The sequence below is a fragment of the Colossoma macropomum genome, unplaced genomic scaffold (genome assembly GCF_904425465.1).
Source record: "Colossoma macropomum unplaced genomic scaffold, Colossoma_macropomum, whole genome shotgun sequence".
Taxonomy (NCBI): Eukaryota; Metazoa; Chordata; class Actinopteri; order Characiformes; family Serrasalmidae; genus Colossoma; species Colossoma macropomum.
Genome location: NW_023494806.1, coordinates 13522754 through 13538768, shown reverse-complemented (window position 1 = coordinate 13538768; position 16015 = coordinate 13522754). Strand labels below are relative to the sequence as shown.

General features: G+C 39.1%; 1 protein-coding gene across 2 annotated transcripts; it reads right to left on the bottom strand.

Annotated features, from left to right (window-relative positions):
- Positions 1–6897: 6897 nt before the first annotated feature.
- ckmt2b (creatine kinase, mitochondrial 2b (sarcomeric)) lies at positions 6898–15774 on the bottom strand. 2 transcript variants are annotated; one of them, XM_036598330.1, is made up of 10 exons: positions 15644–15774; positions 13872–14045; positions 12775–12973; positions 12541–12636; positions 12120–12341; positions 9753–9838; positions 8650–8773; positions 8430–8564; positions 8178–8303; positions 6898–7145 (listed from the first exon to the last, which is right to left on the bottom strand). In XM_036598330.1, the coding sequence occupies exons 2-10, from the start codon at positions 14015–14017 to the stop codon at positions 7032–7034; spliced, it is 1248 nt and encodes a 415-aa protein (XP_036454223.1). In that variant the 5' UTR covers positions 14018–14045; positions 15644–15774; the 3' UTR covers positions 6898–7031. The 2 variants fall into 2 exon arrangements, with proteins under 2 accessions (XP_036454223.1, XP_036454224.1); XM_036598331.1 differs by having other exon boundaries at positions 13872–14042; positions 15644–15772.
- Between the last annotated feature and the right edge of the window lie 241 nt (positions 15775–16015).

The window sequence follows — 16015 nt, the reverse complement described above, 5'->3', positions numbered from 1 at the left end:
TTGTTTATGTACTTTGTCAGTAACGGCTTCTTGATAGCTACACATCCTTTTGGACTCAAGTGAGTTGTCATCTCACCGTGGAAGATGAACAGAAACACCTGTTATTTTTTTTATTTTATTTATTATTTTATTTTTTTTTAGATCTGAAGCAAGAGTGGAGATTTTCTGCTATATTTCAAAGATGGAAGCTGTAAGTACTGTTTATCTGATGGGGACAGTTCTGGTGGTCTAACAGGTCTTGCACAGTATTTAGGAGTTAAGAATCATCTCTATATTCTTAATAATTTATTACACTTTTGGCAATTAATTTTTTTAAAACGTATTTTCGTTTGACTCTCCCCCTCTTTGTACAAGTAAATTATCATATCCAATCTCCTCAGAAATATCTTCTGAAAAATGAATAATAACTTGTAACTAATGGCCATTTTGACTGGAAATTGAAGAGTGAAATAAATTAAGATGGTCTCTGAATTTTGCACAATACTGTACAGCATATGAAGCGTACAAAGCAAGCTTTACACAAAAATCCACAAAGAGAAAATAATATGCTTGATTTTAGGATACTCTCTCTCTCTCTCTCTCTCTCCATATGAAGTTAATTGTCTCAGAGAATTAGTGGATGAGATCTCATGAAACAACAGAATGTGCTGGGCCTGCAGGAGGCTCCCTTGGTCCCTGCACAACCTCCGCTTACACATCCATCATCATCAGCCTCAGCATCTGCTCGGAGAGGGCCAGACTCCCTCTACCTCCTGTGCTCGCGCGCTCCCTTCAGAGGCGCAGTTCTTATTTGCTGCATCGTGCCAAATGTATGGTAAACATCGCATGATAATCAGATGATTGTGAGATGTCAGTAGATTGGGGTCTGTCAGAATTGTTGATTGCAGCATTGATTCACAAGAGATGGTGAGCATTTTGGGATATAATAAGCCACAGTCCTGCTCTATTTTGTGCTTTGCTGACTCTGAGATACCTCATTCAACTTATCAGCTAATTACCAAGCCCCTAATTAGTTGAATCAGGTGTGGTAGAGCAGGGGAGCATGCTAAATTGTGCTCCTCTGTGGGCCTCCACGACTGGATGGGGACATCCCTGCTTTAAGTGAAGCAACTGTGGTTCAGTGTTTGTACAGTAGCAGTTATTAGAAACTTTGCTTTTCAGTTATTTACACAAGTGAACCTGTGGGGCAAACAGAAGGTAAATTAACTCCCAACTATCCACTTTACAAAAATGAGATGGACCATCCATTGAAAGGTTGGGTCCAGACTGTCAGACAAAAGGTACTGTGCAGGAATATTTTCCATTCCTCAGGGTACAAACTATGTAAATATACCTTCAAAGGTACAGCAGTGGTTTTAAGATCCATCTTTGTACCTTAAATAGGTTTTACCCAGGGCAAAGGTACATTTTCTTCACCTAATGTTCTAAAACAGGACAATAAAATAAAAAGGCTGGAGAAAGGCTTTTTCTCTGGGCCTGGAGTGTGTGGAGTCAATAGAAATGAAAAAAGGCATGATTATGTTCCCTAACTAAAAGTACTGTAGATGTACCCCTGAGTGCAACACCCTAGTGACAGTTTGGTACCTTTTTCTGAGAGTGCACTGCAAGGAACCATCTCCAAGGAACCCTTTATGTTAGTCTTCCTCCAACCTTAAGAATACAAAGGCCTGTGCTCCTTCTCAGAAACGCTCCCTCACCTTTTTCCTGTAGTCTGCCAGCTTCGCCTGCCTATACTTGCCCTTGAGTTCCTCTGTGTGAGCATGGAAAGCACCCTATAGGCCCTGACAGGAGTGGCAGCTCAACGGTAAATCAGAAATCAGTGCCGGAGAGAGGAGCAAGCCACCATGAAGGTCACAGCCATGAGCGTGCCATCTCATGTCTATCCACACTGCGCACACATCCGTGACCAGCAGGATGTCCCTGTCTGGGACCTGAGCGGGTTGTCTATCATAATCTGGTAATCCCCCGGTGGTTTTGATACTCAATTATCCTGCACAAATGCATGACATTTAATTGCACCTGAACTGACATAGATATAAAAACACACTCATACACACACACACACACACACACACACAAAAGAATAGATAGAAAACAATGAATGTGAAATTGCAATTGTGGGTTGTTAAAAGGCACAGCTAGTAGTTTTATTCTGGGATGCTCACAGCGTGTGATAATCTCAATAATCTGCATCAAATCTGGGTAATAGTCACACCAGATAGGCCTGTGCTTTTTTCCAGTGGAGAAGGTTCAACACATTTAAACAGGGTTTGGCTACAGCACCTTTGGTGTTTTTCTCATGTTTGATTACTGCCACCTGCTGGTCAGTTGACAGCTTGTAGGAAAGCTTGAAGAACTGACATGACAGTTAGCCTGAAAATTAGCTTTAGCAATCTAGCACTTTATTTTATAGAAACGTACTTGAAGTGGTCTTCATAGTTGGGTTTGGGGGGAAAATGGCAAACAGGAATCTGTGAATGACACCCATCTGCTTTTCAGTCTAAGCCTGGCTTTCCTAAGCACTCCTACAGGTTTATGATGGCAATGCAGAGAGTTTTTTGAGACAAATGTAATTTTTTAAACATATTTCTTGAAAGCAGCAAAGATATGTGAGAATCCAGCACTTTGTTGTGACCTCCTAGGTACAAAAGTGTCAAACCTTAATCCCACTCAACAAAGATCAGTTCAATATTTGTCATGTGACAATATTTAATGTAGATTACAGTAAACAGGGAACTAAATAATTCTTTGAGGCTAAGACATCTTAATCCTTATGTATGTTTAGAGCAGATTTCTTATCAAAGTATGAAACCAGCTTTCTTGAAAAGATATTTAGAAACTAAACATAAGGGTCACAAATCCATTTTATTAAAAATCTGTCTACTTTGAGAGGAACTAAAATTTGTACGTAATTAAATGGTTAACATGTCAGCAAAGCCATTCAGAGTGGTTTGATGTGAAATGCTTTGTTCTAGAGAAACTCACAGAGTCAGAAATGTTCAGAGTGTAGGTGATAGGAACCAGATGTCCACCTCTAAAAGCTCCCTCACAGAAAGTTATTACATGACATGGTTATAGATACTCAGTCTCACATGTGAGACATTGTTTTAAAGTAGTTTTATAATAAAGTTTTAGTCTAAAATGCATTTGAATCAATTAATTTTCATCCATTCATGTGGGAGGGATACATGAGGGTGTTCTAAGGCAAAATAGTCCCCAAATATTTTTTTTTTCAGATAGACCATATTTTACCATTAACAATATTACATATGAAAACTCAGAAGACGTGTAGGTTCACTGGTGGTTTTGGATAGTAAATAAAATGGCTATATTTGTGTGGTAAACATTGAGACCCCTGGTTCGTAAGTCAGTTTCTCTACCAATGAACCGAACCTTGCTGAATGACTTTGTTTACAACCACTGAATTATTCAGAAATTTTGAAAAGTCAGTGGAATCCCATTAAAAATCTCATAAGGTAAACAATTTAGGCTGAAGGGGTTCAACTGACACTCAAGGTTGGGAAGCACTGCTAAAGATATTACACACAGACCATACACACTTAAAAAATGGTTCTTCAAGGGTTCTTCGGTAAAGAAAATGGTTCTATATAGAACAATGAACACTCAAGGAACCCTTTGTATTATTAAAGGGTTCTTTGCATCATGAAAGCGTTCTTCAAATTGATGGAGAGTGTGTTTTATATAGTTCTATACAGAACCTTTTTTAAAAAGGTTTTTTATATAGTGCCAAAAAGGCTTGACAAAGCTATATTTATCATTTTCTGCATACCGTGTGACTTTTAAACTAAAGCGTCAGAGGATTATGTTTTAGAAAACCTCAGCTTTATGTAATTCAATATATGTTGTTCAATGTAACACACCACACTCTATACTAGAGTTACAACATTTGCCACCAAGGTAAATTCATATAAATCACATATTTCAGATTTCACCAAAGGCAATAACGCAGAACTGAGTCATTGATTCCTTTTTGTTTACACATGCACACAAATAGTTGACCCTCGCTTGTGTGGCAGTTAATGCTGGTAGAGAACTGAAAGTAGTTCCACAGCCTATATTAGGTAAGCCAACATTCATGACCTACAGAAACTGCTCACACTGTATTGGTCCACTGGAGACCACTGCTACAGCAGCACTCTTCTCTTCATTCACCCTAGCGTGAGTATGAGGGCAGAGATGGCATGCACCAACCTACTATAAATATACCTGGATTCATTTCAGGCTTAAAGGCTACGTGTTCATATTCACTCTGAATGGGACACTGTGACTTATTCACTTTCTCACTCAAAAGGTCACCTTTTTTCACACGTACGAGATTAGCTCTCTCAACAGAGCAGGAAAACTGGTCAGAGTTCAATGTAAAATGATGATTTCTGCTTGGAGTCTCATTCTATAGCGTGTCCGTCTCCCTTTCCCTCATGCAATAATATGAGTCCTCCACTGCGGGGCTGTAATGGTATTATGAGGGACACGTCATTAATCCACTTGCAGAAAAGGAAATCAGCCCAGTAGAAAGTCTTAGCTTTCTGCTGATCAGACCAGACAGGGCTAGGTCATTGTGTGTGATCCAGTACAACTGTTCATAATTTACATTATAATGCACTGTAATAGATGCAATGTGCAGCGCAGATTATAGAAATTGGTTAAAAGTCCTGATAGATTAGCAGGTCAAGAATTGGTCCAGTGTACCCGCTTGCTTAAACGGTGCTTCACAGACTTAACATTTTAAAAAGAGAGTCCACCAATTTTTTAAAAAATTCGACTAAATTCTGCATAATGTTCATTCAGAGAGTTTTATTGTGAAATGATGCATTTTCTACAAACATATCGACTCAGATTTCTTTACCGGAGTGTTAGGAACCCAAGGTCACATGCCTACAACACAAAAGTAGCCATTTTATTTACTATCTGAAACCACCAGTGAACCTGCATGTGTCTTCTGAGTATTTATATGTAATTTCGAGGATGGTAATAGTGGCAAATCTAAAAAAATAAATTTTCTTTGGGGACTATTTTGCCTTACAAAATCCTGTATGTCTCGCCACCATGAATGGATTTAAACATGAGCTATAGGTCAAAATCTTATCTCAACCCTACAGTAAAACACTGTCTCAGTGCATATTCTGAACCATTTCATGTAATATAATTCTGTGATGGAGCTTTTAGAAGCATTAAACTCTTACGACGTCTGGTTCCTATCACCACCATTGTGAACAATTCTGACTCTGTATGTTTCTCTAGAATGAAGCATTTCACACCAAACCACTCTGAATGGCTTTACTTACATCTTAACCACTTCATTATGCTAGAATAAAAAGATTGGATTTGTCTTTAACACTAGTAATGACCAGTTATTAACAACCGGAATAATATCAACTTTTGCTTATTGTCTCTGATGAATCAGGCATAAAACCTTTTCCATATTCTGTATGTTATCTGCATGAGCAACCTTTTATGTTAGTAAACATAGTTGAGTGAATTGTAAGCTATACAATCTTAAAAAGATGGTTCTTCAAGGGTCCTTAAGTAAAGAAAATGGTTCTGTACAGAACCATGAACACTCAAAGAACCCTTTGCATGATCAGATTGATGGAGAATGTGTTGTAGAGGATGCTATATAGAACCCTTTTTGAGAAGGGTTCTACATACACTATTGTTACAAGCCAAAGAATCCTATTTTGGTACTACATAGAACCCTTTTTGCTAAGAGTGTGGGTCAGATTCACTGTCCATACTAAGAGAAACATACTCTACTTTTGAGGTTGTCACACATTTATATGAAACCACTTTAAACATTTTCATGTTAAGGCTTCTGCTTAAATGCAAATGAAATAAATTCTAAGGTAAATATATAGTGGAGTTGATGCCTGTGCATATAGATATTTCCAAAAAATGTTCAAATTTAATAAAATGAAATTTGGATATTTTGAAATACCCCCATAAATATTTTTCAGCAAAGGCTTCCGCACATGTATCTTCTTCAGTCTTGTTAGAGAATCATCTCAGGTGGTGCCTCATAAAACTGCTTTAGAGAATGACCAAGAATGTGCAAAGCTGGATTAAGGAATGTGGGGTGATTTCTGAAAGAATCTAAAATAGCAAGTTTGCATTTGGTGATACTATTTTTGCTCTCTGCACAGTTCACAGATTGATAGGTTTCACTGCGGTGAAGTAATAAAAATAAAAAAGCCCACACTCTTGAAAAAAATGGTTTTTCAAGGGTTCTTCAAGTAAAGAAAATAATTCTATATAGAATTCTTAAAGGGTTCTTAAAGGGTTCTTAAGAAAGTCCTGTAGATGGTTCTATAAAGAATATATTTGAAAAGAGCTCTATATAGCACCAAAAGGGTTCTTTTACTGTTTTGATATCAAGCTTGTAACAATAGAAGAACCCTTTTGGGTGCTATATAGAACCCTTTTCAAATAGCTTCTATATAGAACCATCTACAGCACATTCTCTGTCAATCTGAAGAACCCCTTCATGATGCAAAGAACCATTTAATCATGCAAAGCATTCTTTGAGTGTTGATTCTATATAGAACCTTTTTCCTTACTAAAGAACCCTTAAGGAACCATCTTTTTTAAGTGTGCACCTGTGATTAGGTATGTCAAAGTACAGAATGACACAAAGTTTGCCCCCATTTCAGTATTGTCCTTTCATTCTCTTAGCCAATAACATGCACTCTTTCTTCTAGTTAATCACACCATTACAATAAAATAGGCCTCCTGCACACTGACCTTTGCATCCATATCTGCCCTTGATCAAAATGCAGACAGCTGTTTTGAACCTACAGACTTCTCTACAACACACTGAAATCATTTTACAGATTGCATTAGTGTTCAAAATCTCTAGACAAACTCCACCAAACACACGGAGCGGTTTTATTAGAAGGATTTATTGAGTTTAGATTTCCAGTAAGACCTGCAGTAGTAGTGGAGATTGCAGAGGGCACGGCCTGTGGGTCTATCATCAGCCTAGCTCTCAGCTGGACACTCTGAGACGAAACTGCTCATTTCCTAGACTGGATGGGTGCTGGAACTTTGATGTCCTGGCCTTTCTCCAGCCTCTTCTCACACTCAATCAGAAAGTTGACACCATCGATCACACACTGAACCAGCTCGACCTGGAACAATGGAGTTTAAAATGAGCCAGTCAGCTTAGCGCTCAGTGGTCTTAAACATTACGGGTGGGTTTGTTACACACACTGTCATATGCAAAAATTTGAACATCCCTGGTCAAATGACATGTTTTGTTGACCTCATTTACAAAAAAGATTCTTTGAAGAACTATATACTGAAAAGTTTCAAAAGTGGTTCATCTACATCTCTCTAAAAAAGGGCACCTTTATTTTTTAAAGTGTAGGAATAGGCTAAAGCTGTGTCCAGAAAAGCAGTCCTGGAGAAATTGGGCTGGTTACGGCTAGCTAATGTTACCGCCTGTGTCACAGCAATTTAGGAAGTGGTGGATTATGTAATAGTCTTCCATATGGAGCAGATAACTATAGTCTGCCTGTGGTCTTTCTTGTATTTTTTCTTAGGACATTTCATCGTATGACATCTGTACTGTTTTAACACCCAAAAAAGTCATTTTCAACCCCTTTATCACTTAGAATTGAACAAACGAGCCATTTTTGTTACTGTGTTTCTAAGACTGATATGTAAATGATCTCTGTTCTGATTGGCTGCCTTGTATTATGCTTCATTCAAAAAGCTGTCCAGACTGATACACTGAGCTCAGTGTAAATGGGCGGAGCTAAACTGCTGTATAAACAGATAAATATTGTGTAAATCTTTTGGTTTTTGTGACATCACAAAAAACACTGACTTTAAAGTAGGCTTCAGATTCAAAATGGCTCAAAATTCAAAATAGCTCAAATTTCAAAATTCAACAATGTTTATAATCTACAAAACAAGCAAGTAAAATTCCATGATATGGGCCCTGTAAACTGAAGTGCCTGTACAAGCTTCCTCAAATATTTCAGCTCTACATAGACTGTAAGAGCAAGTGCTTGTCATAAAGGGCTTGTCTCTTATCTGTATGTGCCCTAACCCCTCCAGTATAGCATCTGCCCTACAATTTGAGGATATTTTTTCCCCCCTCAATCTTGCTAAGGCGTTTGGCGAAGATAAGACTTCCTACAGCAGGAGCTATTTACCTCAGACTTGCCCAGCCGATCGAGGTTGGAGATGTCAAAAACGTCACCTACGGCAGCAGTGTCCACACCTCCTGTACCGCGCTTCTGTAGCCTGAGGTTATCCAGGATCTTGGAGAAACGTGAGTCCTTTCAAAGAAGAAACATGGAGTAAAATAAGATGTAGTAGAATGTTGTATTTTCTACACGATCCCATTCAGCTAAATTTAATAGTAGTTAAATGATTCTTCAGTCAAATGATCCACAAATTAGAACCTTGCTGAGGAGTGGCAGGCGGACATGGACTCCAGCTCTTAGTCCGGTGCCCAGGTTGGAGGGGCAAGTCAGGACGTATCCCAGATGTTCATTCCACATGAACTCCCAGCCTCTCTCCTGAATCAGCCTCTCCACCTTTAGAGAAGTAATACAAAACACAAGACGTTGATTTCTGCTTCATAGGAATGTGATCATGTCCTTCTGAGTGATGTAAACATACATCTTTCAGTCCTCGGCAGAATCTCTCGAAGACCCTCTTCATATTGCCACCCTTCTCCATGGAGATGACACGGGTGTGGTCCTCCTCATTGATCCAGATTAAGAATGTTTTCTCATTGTTGTGCCTGTGAATTGACACATCCATCAGATTTGGGAACTAATCTGCATAAAGATTAGAGTTGAACACAAGTTATATTTCATCTCAAAAGTTCATGCTCTGTTCAAAATGTACAAAAGACAACTTTTCATAATGCCTTTGTTTTGTCATTAGAATAACATTAGTTAAATGTATCAGAAGACACATATTAAGTTCTAAGTCAGGACTATAAATGCCCAAATAACATCATATTTACATACCTTTGCTTTCAGAAAGTTTTTATGGCATTAAAGGGTCCATATATCGGAAATTTTCTTCACTTTTATGAAACGAGTTGTAGTATATAAACACTCTTCAGGTTTCAAAACATGCTGTTCACTCTGCAGTCCATGCATTCCAGTTATAAAAACAGCCTGTTTTGAATTCATTGTTTCTGTGATGTCACAGAAAACAGGCTATTTACATATACTCACCTAAACAGCCTCCAGCAATTACCTCCACCTTTTCTTGCTGAAGTAAGGAGTGTTTTAGCCAAGACTGTTTTGAATGAGGCACAATAAATGGCAGCCAAACAGAACGTTCTCTCTAAAGGATGTTTTAACTTCTTTACAAACACTTCTAATAACTTTAGTGAGAATGAAGAGAATGAAGGAGCTAAACTGCTTTAGGCTGATTAGGTGTAAATATGTAGATTAATTATTTTCCATTCTATTGACAAACAAAAAACAGTCTGTTTAGTTCTAAGGGATAAAGAGATGTTGGAAAATGTCCTGCAAAATATAATTATGACTATTTTTGGTACACAAAACCACACAAATGTTATAAGTGCACCTCAAAAAAAGATAAAATACCAGAAAAATGTGCCTTTGGGCCCTTTCATATATTAACTGAAAGAATCAGTCAGTATAAAATAAACACATGTCAGGACCACAGCACTGAAATTTCACGCACAAGTGCGCATGCAGTCTATAAGTGGCCGCTGGTGGTGCAAACCTCATGCACCATACCAGATTCCTCTGGCATCAGGCCAGTCACGCGCCATCCCTGCGCAAGTCAGCAAGGGCGAGACAGGCTTGTCAAACAGGAAGTGATCCTAGGATGGACAGACCAATCAGGAAAAAAGGAGAAAATGAGGGAGGGGTTAAACACAAAGGATAAGGGTCAAGGTTGAATGCGAAATGTCTTGTTCCTGTGTTCCCAGTAAGGCCAGTCACAATTATCACATAATCACCTGAGCACAGTTATTTGAGCTGATCACAGTTGTTAGCTTTCACAGTCATATGATTACATTGCAACAAACTCAATGTGAATTGTGTGCATTTTCATCCAATGGGTTGAGGCCAATCGTGTATAAAAGCAGAAAATGCTTTTACAGAGATGCGTCATAGATCTTTTATGAAAACCATAAAGGTTTTAACTTCTGACTAAAGTGCTATAACTCCTTTAAATGGTCAGTAATATTTGTTCCTTTGAGCTCGAGCTGTGTCCTGTCCTCAACTGGGAGCTACTAAGTATAGACAGCTAGACAACAAAATAATCAGTCACTCTAGGCTTGTACTTTAACCGTCACAAACAAGAACAAAAAAGACAGTTGTTTACTGCAATTATTTATATGGCAATAAACATTCAGCTAAAAATGTCATAAACGTGACCTCCAGGAACCTTTACCTCTCTTACTCTGACTAGGCAGTTAAGTTACTGATTAGTAGGACTGATGTAGCACTGAGGAAGAGGGAGGAGATGGGGGGGCGGTGGGGATTGCAAAACCTTGGTCACATGAACAGAAGTAGGAAATAAATTTATAGGGCATTAGATTGGAAGAAGGAGGGGTTTCAGGCATGTTCTTCCCCCCAAACTTCAGTTGTAACATAACTACATTAATCCAAACAATTTCCTACATTTTCAGTCACTCAAAGAGGTTTTAATAACACTGTACACCAGCATCACCACTAAATGGACCTAAAAGAAAAAGCCACTTAGAAGTTACTAACACTTCTAATAAAAGCTCTTATAAGCGAGTTAATGCAAAATGAGCCAAATGTTCTCATAGCTTTCGTTTGGACATGTTCCAGTACCAACACCAAATTCCACTAGATGAAAGTCATTTCATTCAACACTAACATTATACTATTATATTCAGTTTATGATGTGGACAATTGTACAGACACGCTGGTCCATTAGCACTAACTGGTCAGTTACTAAAGTAGAGGTCATGATAACCATGTAATCTTTCAGTACAAGAGGATAAACAAGCAGGATCACTATTGTAAACTAGCTATGCTATAACTGGGGATCACTACTTCCTATTCCTGTTCCTTACCAAATGCCTCGAGCATCTGGCCAGTCTCTGGCCATTCCAGACGCAGTGAGGAGAGGAGACACTGGCTTATCAAAGAGGAAGTGCTCCTGAAGTAGGCCAGCATGAGACAAGAGCAGCGATATTTATGTTAGGTAGCATAACAAACTATGGCGGCATTGATATTTATAAGATTTGGCTTTGGGTTTAAAAGATCTGAACAATTAGAAATGTGCACTATTAGGATTATAAAGGATCCCATGATATGTGGTTCTAGGAAAAAGTCAGTAAAACTTTTAATTAGTATAGAACATTAACATCATGAATATTGAAACAGTTCCTCAACTCCTACACCTTAGCTGTGACCAAAATGGATCCCTATGTGCATTTTAGGACACTGTTGAGTGTGTCAGTGAGTTGTAAAATGGAATTCCAGAGTAATTTTGAGGGCTCTACTATCTCCCACAATGCACTCGCCATATCTAGTGAACATTCTAGATCACTACAACAGCTGAGTGTTTACCAAAGTGCATAGTGAGTCTCTTATGTCTAAGCAATGGACAGAGGAACGCTATGTTAAGGGTGGCTACTGAGCTATAGAAAACAAACCTATCAGACTCTAGAATCTCTGAAACACTGCAGCTCTGTACAATTTATAGAAGAAAAGACCTAAAATGTTTCCTGTCTGTTGCTCACCATACAGAAAGAAACTTGACTGATAACTGCAGGTTACTGTAGTCATTGACCAAGAATTAAATGTAAAGTTTTTTACTTTTCCTCGTCCCATGCACTTTTTGTCATGCCCAAGTGTACGGCTACGAATAACAAGCCTTCATTATCACACTATTTAGTGTGCTAAATACTTCACCCCTACATAGAACAATACTAGCGAGAGACCTATTTCAATTATTTACTAAAAGTTCCTTTAAAGAACCATCAATTAAAACATTCTTTGGGGAATCAACAATGGTTCATCCACGGCATTCTTCCGAAGAATCATTTTTGGCAACTTCATTTGTAAGTGTGTATAGTAAGTACTAAAAGTCAGTGCCAATGTCTTACATCAAGATTGTCTTACATCAATAAGCTGCTGCTGCTCCCTCTCTGTCATGTCAGTCAGGCTGTAGTATTTGCCAGACAGGTCCCCTTTCAGGCCAGACAGGGCCTGGACCACCACACGCTCCACCTCACGTCTTTCAGAGCGCGTGCAGGCTGGGGGAAGGCTGAGGCCACGGATGCTGCGGCCTGTGCGCACACGGGATGACAGCACGTATTTCTCATCGAATATCCCAGAGTGGATCTGTACCAGAGAGAGACACGTTATGTCATCATCATGCATCATCATGCAATTTTTTTTTACATTTCTGGCTTTTCCATACAGGTTTTTTTATGCACATTTTTAAAATTGGCATAAAAGAGGTGGATGGAAAACCCTCTTTAGTTTAATCTAGAGGTCGTTAGCATTTCAGTCTGAACAAGCCCAAGAAAGCATTCTTTACCTTAGAGCTGTCCAGATCTGTAGGGTGTCTCATGGTCTTTGGGTCATAGCTATTGTGTCTGTCCTTGATCACTGGGTCAAAGAGCTCAGCAAATATCTGAGGATTACAACCACACTCATTTTCACAGGCTGGGAGTAATACAAGGAACTAAGTCCACAGCACTCGCTGATGAGACTTCACTGCTTTGAAAAAACATACAGGCTTTGCACTGTCAGCAGTGCAAGGCTAACATACCTCATAGCTCTCCTCATCACCAGCCACCATGCCCACAGTCTTGATGAATGGATGCCCAGGGTTGTCCACCCCAGTCTGAATGCACTGGTCCAGTGTCCAGCCACTTGGGGTTTCCTTGTCCCTCAGGCGAGCATAGATTGCAGGGGTCAGAGCAGATGCCATGCAATTGTTGTGCTTGCGCAGATCTGGGTAGTCAGCGCTATAAGAGATTGAGGGAAAACATGATAGTGAAATGCAAAAGCAGATACTCCGGATAATTATGTTACAGAGGTAGGCATAAGCAGCATTGGGGTTCTTGTCCAAGGGCTTGTACTGGTATAGCGTGCCGGGTTCGCCTGATCAGGGAGTCAAACCCCAGTCTGCTGTATGAGGGCAGCAGTTACCCACTACACAATATTAAATATGTCATAAAGCTGCTTTTGTAACAAAATCTTGTATCTCTGAATTAACATTATAGGAAAAAACAGAGAGATATGTACAGCAGTCCTTTATTGCAGATAATTTAGGGCCATTTCCATTGGTTTGTATGTAGTTATACATTTACACAATATGGCCAAATACTTTTTTCAAAGTTACAAGATTTTGTTTTGATTGTTTCCACAAATTACTCAGCATGGAATACGTTTTGTTGGACCACTAGATTTCATTTTATCACAGACATCTAGTATTACATGCACTGGAGCGTACAGTATGTCTAGTTTCAGGATTCCACAAATCAGATCATATTACTTTGCATGTGAATCTGGCACAGACAGTAGAGTAGAGTGTGACGCTCTGTCTCTGGACCTGATTTAGAGCACTTTGGGTCCTGAGCCAAGCGTGCGAGAGCTCCTTAGGATACATGAACCGGCCTTTTCACAATCACATGGTGCTCGTCAGACTTCAGTGAAAACTTGGTATTGTACACTAACAGTTTTAGTGATTGACTCATAAGGACAGTCCTGTAAGTATGTTGGAGCAGTGCAGAAAGAGTCTTTCAGAATCTGTTTTCAGTTAACCATGTTTATCTCAAGCTGTGAATAACCATCTAATCTAAACATTGACAGTTTTGGTCTTTATAAGACTTACAAATCAGCAGTTATGATTCTGTCTCTCACCTGGGGGGATAGAGCTTCTTCCTCTCGGCAGCAGACACGCCAGCCTCGCTCATCAGGTAACCAGCCCCCAGGGTGCCTGCCCCGAGGCTGGCCATGAGCACAGCTGCGTTGCGGCCTGACAGCATTCGAGTGAAAGTGCTCGCCATCCTCACCACTTAGACGTCCAGTCAGCTACTGTGGATCAGGGTGAGATAATAATTGCATTTTGCAGGCAAATGTCACAATAAATTATTTAACTCAACAGCATAATGAAATTAATAAATATAGAAGCTAGTAATGTCTTGATTGCAAAATAGTTAGAAGAACACAGTTTCAGTTCCTGATTTGTCTCTGCTCTCCAGCCTTTGAGCAGATTTCATAAATTCCATCAACAGCTCACCTGATTTTTTTTTTCATAATTTGAAAAGTCCAAATTACTTGGAATATATATATAAGTGAAGGTAAATTTCAAGTGTCCAAGTTCAAGTTCATATGTCGTATAACAGGCATGAAAGAACTGAACTCACACAGCCTCAACTTTGGATGAACCCATGAGTCATGTTCAGGCTAAAGGTTAGTAAAGTTCAGTGTAAATTGACACAAGGGTCTGAACCTTCAGGAAAAGTTTTATTATTATTATTATTATTATTATTGTTGTTGTTGCTGTTATTGTTGTAATTATTATTGTTATTTATTATTATTAATTATTATTTTAACGAAAGACATATTATTGTGACACTCAGCTGGGACCAACATAGACAAAACAAGCTCACGACTGACGTCATGATACTATATATGAAAGTTATGAAACTCATTTTAGCCTCCAGACAAAGCTTGAACGCTGCTGCAGGGCTATTCTGGCCTCCTCCAGAAGGCGTCACTGAACCAGGCCAAACGCAAGCGCTCTGCAGCAGCTGAACTGAGCTGTGGAGGCAGTATTAATAGCAACAGGTCTAGATTAAGCATTACTGCCAAGTCTTTGCTGGCAGTAATAAGCTCCACTAGCCACATGATCCACAGTGACATTCTAGTCCGGTCAGAGGGGCTTACAAACGGACAGGAGTGTGAGAGAGAGGCCCTGGGGTGAGCGCGACCTGCAGCGGTAGAGCCAGTTTACCCACAGCAAGGGTCAGTCTGAAACTGAAACTGAGCACTTTACAGGTGGCTGGATTCATCTTCCCTCTAACCAAAACCCAGTCGTTGTGGTTTCTAAGCATAGGTTAGCATAATATCTACATTAATGTGCATTTTATATGTTAATGTACACTGAAATATTGTCACCGTCACCCCCAAAAAAGCAGCTGTGCTTGTGTGAAGGCTTTATAATGAATGGACTAATAGACATGCTCCAAAATTACTATTACATTTAATCAATTATTAATTGAATTAAATCTAAAGAACATTTTGTCTTCTCATGTAAAGTTACTGTTTTGGAGATACATGTTTTTTGTTGTTGCTTTTTTTTAACCACTTTGTCTATATGGCAAGAATCAAAGTACGACTGTGAACACACAGCATTCTTAATAATTCCACTTGTTACTATATATTCTTACACAAATTACCTAAATATTACATTATTTGTTAAGTTTTACAAACAGTGAAAAATAATTTTATCCATTGAACGCACAGAGCAATTAGACATTATCCTTCATCCTACTAGTTTTACCATCAGTTACATTTATGTATAAATAATCTTATTAATATTTATGTATGTGTACATTTGAAAAAATGCAAACAAAAAAGCAGCAAAAAAATAAACTTGTGTAGTCATTAAAGCTTTACAAGTTACTCACTGTAGAGAGAGTGGAGAGAGGGGAATGAGTTCCAGTCACACAGTCCAGCAGGTAGTGCACTGTGGAGTGAGACTGCTACCAATAAGAGCTTATCCCAGCAGCCAATCCAATTTCTGCCGTCAGCATGTGAGGGCCGTCAGCACCTCCCTGCTACCAGACGCTTTGCCCTTGAGCTTTCTCCCTGACAGAGCGGTCAAAACCTCTGGGCCTTTCCACTCCTATAGGGCTGACCTCTCCTACGTGTGGCTACATACATACGAAGATATGCATGTAGGTATGTGTATATTACATGCTGTTGCATTGGCCATAGTCAACCACAGCAATAACACATTCTTGGATAGGTCTTTGTACATTTCAGATATATGTGTATAT